Here is a 4,983-nt window from a genome sequence, read left to right as displayed (position 1 = left end):
TTTTGCTAATTTTGGCCATTCTAACTGGTGTAAGGTGGTATCTCAATGTGGTTTTAATTTGAATCTCCCTGATGGCTAGTGATGATGAACATTTTTTCATGTGTCTGAGAGCCATTTGTTTGTCTTCATTGGAGAAGTCTCTGTTCATATCTTCTGCCCATTTTTTGATATGATTGTCTGTTTTGTGTGTGTTGAGTTTGAGGAGTTCTTTATAGATCCTGGATATCAACCTTTTGTCTGTACTGTAATTTGCAAATATCTTCTCCCATTCCATGGGTTGCCTCTTTGTTTTTATTTTTGTGAGTTTTTTTTTTTTTTACACTATAAAGTAATACAACCCTCACCTCAGTTATATATTCAGAAAATCTATGATTATTCCTTGTCCAGTCTTTCTGTCCCTGGAAAGAAGCACACTGAAATGCTGAACTTCTGTAATAAAAAGATCATTTTCTATGAGTAATTATGATAGGAGAAGAGATAAAGCCTGAGATAATGCCTCCACTATGGTGGAGTCATATGAATTTCTATGGATTGTTTTACAAGGTACTTTCCACATGTTCTAGCTTATCTAAACCCTCATAATGAAATGTTGAGTGCTGGCTCTGCCAATCACTGGTATGACTCCCAGCAAGTTATTTAGACTTTCTAAACCTCATTTCTTCATGGCTAACATGAATACAGCTCACATCAGTGTCATGACCTAATACATGTGAATCTTTCACATACTTCCTGGCACAGTAATAATCATTCAATAGGTATTGGCTTTCATTATTATTATTGTCATGTCCACAAATACCACCACTCCAAAAAATCATGTGCATGAGTTGGGGATATTGGAACATGTGTGCTTTGGAAAGGTGGGGCCTCTTTCCTTTGCTTAGATGGGGAATTTACCTATTCCAGACTCCTCCCAAAATGTAATATTCTGCTGTGCATTCTAGGATTGGATGAATTCTTTTTGGTAACAACCCTTCATGTTAGCAGTGGGTGCTGAGCAATGTATAGCAGCCACTGTTTCAGTTATTTTTTTCCATTTAACAAGAATTTATAGAACACCTACTGTGTAGCAAGCACTGTGCTGAGAGCTATGAGCACAGAGGGAAAACAAGATAGTCCTAGACATTAAGTTGTGAGAAAATAAGGAAAAATGCATCATTCATGCACTTCAGCATCTTCATATGCAGAAATACAATAAATTAATTGGTCTACTAGCTTACACAGACTCAGAACAATCAGTTCTGGAATTGTGGGGCTCATATTAGTAATGGCTCTCTCCTCTCTGTTTACATATTCTATCATCTACCTATCTATTTATATACCATCCATCTATCCATCCACAAAACAGACAACATATCAAATAATGAATATAAACAATTTAATAATACTTGTCTTTATTTCTTTTAGAGCTTTCTGCTATTACATCTAGAAAATCTTCTTTGAAAGATGAAACTGGTAAGTTTTTGTCTATGTTTGCTCTTAGTTATGCTATAGCACTTTTTCTTCCTGATCAACTTAACTTATGAAATTCCCTGGCTTCAGGGAGACGCCTCAGAATGGCCGGATCTTGCAAAGTATACTGAGTTATATTTTAAGTCAATCCATTTCTCAGGAGTCATTTTAACACAGTAAACGCTGGTTTTGGTGTGAGAAGACAATAAATTAGGGGTACAGTGATGTACTCTGAATTCTTTCTGCAATGGACTCTGTTCACTTCTGTGGCCTTTGTTTCTACTGACTGAGGAAAACATGATATCAAGTTGCTTCTGGATATTTTTAAGTTTTTGTTCTTGTTGGTGGTTAATAACATGAATTGACACTGAGAGTGTCTTATACAGGGGGCACTGTACTGCACATTACACTGTACTGTGTGTCCATGTTGTTCGATTCTCTTAATATTCACTGTGGAGGATTTTATCCCCATTTTACACAGTGTGGGGGGGGGGCAAGGACCTAAAATTAATTCTGTCCCTTGTGCCATGCCACACAATGATCTGGGGCTTCAACCCAGACCTTCTTAATTGAGAGTTCAAATACTTACTAAGTTCTTATTCTTTCTCTAATTCCCAAAGCTAAGGCCCTGAGACAGGTCCACACATGGGAGAGGGGGTGTAAGTGCAGGGCTTCATGTACCACAGACTGGACATTAACCCCAGTCTTTTACTATTTAGTTTCATGAATGTGGGTACAGTAGTTACATTTTCTGGAAAGCAGGAATAACACAAATGATGTCTCACTCAGTTACTGAAGACATAAGGTCACATTTGTAGAATGTCTAGCATAAGGTATCTCATTTAGCTGTCACATTGTAAGTACTGGTTTCTGGTCCTTTCTACTACAAGAAGATACAAGAAACTACAAGAAGCACTGGCTCTAGCCTTACTGATTTTCCCCCTCCATGTCCAATCTTGACCTCAGCTAACATATTACCTAACCAAAGGCAAGGAGCAATGAGCACGGCACCACTTGATGTCCTTTTCCACAGTAAGGGTTAATGATTCTTGAGTTCTGACTCTTTTGGAGATAAACACATAAAAAAAAAAAAAATCCAGGTGCTCCTGCATGGCTCAATCGGTTAAGGGTCTGCCTTCAGCTCAGGATATGATCCCAGGGTCTTGGAATTGAACCCCATTTTGGGCTCCCTGCTCAGTGGGGAGCCTGATTCCCTCTGCAGTTCCCCCTGCCTGTGTTCTCTGGCTCTTTCTCTCTCTTTGGTAAAGTAAAATAAAATAAAATAAAAGTCTTAAAAAAAAAGAGAGAGAGAAAGAAATGTCCAGATGAACAGACTCAAGACCCAACCTAGTGGTTCATTGAATGGCCAGTCTGGTCCACCATCATTGTCATTAATTTCTTGACATATATTGTCATTATTTCTTGACATCATATATTTCTTACAAAACCCCAAAGGATAAAAAATGCAATTATCATATAACATCATAGATACAATGAGGGTATTCAGGAAAGACAAGGGAGTGAGTTTGAGCTCTTAAAGTTGCAGAGAATTGGATTTGCCCCTTTCTTCCATTTTTTGTTTATTTTATTTTATTATTTCTTCAAGATTTTATTTAAATTTCAGTTATTTAATATAAGGGTAATATTAGGTTCAGGTGTACAATATGATTTAACACTTCCATACATCACCCTGTGCTCATCACAACTAATGCCCTCTTTACTAAAACCTCCCACCCATCCTACCTTGAACACAACCAAATTTGTACCCCTGATAGTAATCTCAGTAATGGCTAAGATGCTTCTAAATCAACAATTCATCTTTATATTTATGCTTAACTCTTTGTTGTTGAGGGTATTTATTACACGTAGAGGTATAGAAACACAGAGTAGGTAAGAATGTGTTCTTTTTTTAAGGTTTTATTTATTTATTTGGCAAAGAGAGAGAGATCAAGAGAGGGAACACAAGCAAGGGGAGTGGGAGAGGGAGAAGAGATCCCAGAAAGCTGGGATCAATCCTAGGGCCCTGGGGTCATTACTGAGCCAAAGGCAGATGCTTAATTACTGAATTACCCAAGCTCCCCAAGAATGTGTCCTTGAACATTATGTTGCTGGGATTAAAATCTGGCTTGTGGTACTTACTAACTGTAGACATCAGGCAAATTAGTTCTCTGTTCTCAATTAATTTGTAAAATGGCAATGAAAATAATCCCCTAGGTTACTAAAAAATTAAGATTAAAGTTTTGTACACAAACCTCTCAAATTAATCTGTAGTTTAGATAGTGGTTAAAGCATATTAGTGACTATTATTACTTAGAGACATGGTGGGGTTGAAGAAATGATAAAAGCTATTTTCACCAATTTTTTTCAGGTTGACTCATTCATCTAAGATATAACCTTACTTCCTAATACTTTGGAATATTCTTAGTGAACCTCTGATGTTGATTGAGTTTATCTGCAAGCTAGATTATGAGTTATTTGGTGGTGGTGGTAATGGTGGTGGTGCTGGTGATGTTGATGGTGTAGACATTTACTTCCAGGTTTTGCTGTTGTGGGGACATCAGAAATGTATAATATGACCCGTCTCCCATTAATAAGTTATAGCCCTTCAAAAGAACAGAAGGTAAAACTAATAAATGACCTATTTTAGACACCCTGCAGGTGCAGCTCATGAACACCTCTGCCTACTACACCTACCTTCTCCTCCTTTTCAAGAACCTGATCTACTTTGCCATCATTCTCTTCTATCTGCTTGGGATATCAGCACTCTGTGGCAATGGGAAGAGCTCCTAGCACATGGTGCCATCACGTGTCCACTTGTCTTCATTGGCTATTATTGCCTAAAGCATCATCTGAGTATATAATGGGGCATTCTAGATTTGGGTTACTTTGGTTCACATGTGTCTTTCTATTGTATCATTATTGAAGAATGATTTTACAAACAATTGGGCAAGCAGAAAAGTTCACTCTGCAGCAAGAACAACTTCTGCCATGACTTAAGTGTAGGGTCAGGGGGTTATCCACAGGGGCTTCAACACTGCTCTCTCCTTAATGTCTGCCAGCTCCTCAGAGCCACCTGTGCCTCTATGTTTAGCCAACACAGAGCTTCTAGGTGCATCTCCTGGGGCCCTTTAACCAGATAATTGCTTCAAAACCTTTTATTTTGCACATCTGGAAACTGACATCTTTGCTTTCATAATAGGCACAATAAAAACAATCAAAAGTCTACTTCTGCATCTGTGTACTTTCATTTGGGGCAATCTGAGAGGCCAAGGTAACAGAGAGCATGACAAACGAGCTTTCGAATTCAGGACTGGTTGTAATATTGGTCAATTTCACATTTCAAATCTTTCCCTGAGATAGTCCTTATGAAGCCTTCTTTGGGACACCCACCCCAGGGGGGCCATAGCCAGTGAAGGTGCCCAAGTTATTTCTCCTTCAAAGGTGAGCAGATTCAGACCCACTTGGTTTGAAACATTCTGGTAGTGACAGTATAACATTGTTACATGACAGGCAGGTATGCTCAGACCCATGTTT

At 38.4% G+C, this 4,983-nt stretch overlaps 1 gene segment (V, D, J or C); it reads left to right on the top strand.

Moving 5' to 3' along the window:
* LOC132016344 (T-cell receptor gamma chain C region C10.5-like) overlaps positions 1–4,619 on the top strand; it is a 27,398-nt gene extending 22,779 nt beyond the window's left edge. Inside the window, 2 exon segments of the C gene segment in view lie at positions 1,405–1,452; positions 4,097–4,619. Of these exon segments, the coding sequence occupies positions 1,405–1,452; positions 4,097–4,239 (191 nt within the window).
* Positions 4,620–4,983: the final 364 nt, after the last annotated feature.

This window comes from Mustela nigripes, chromosome 4 (genome assembly GCF_022355385.1).
Source record: "Mustela nigripes isolate SB6536 chromosome 4, MUSNIG.SB6536, whole genome shotgun sequence".
Classification (NCBI taxonomy): domain Eukaryota; kingdom Metazoa; phylum Chordata; class Mammalia; order Carnivora; family Mustelidae; genus Mustela; species Mustela nigripes.
The sequence above is the reverse complement of the archived record's forward strand: the minus strand, read 5'-3'. Positions and strand labels throughout refer to the sequence as shown.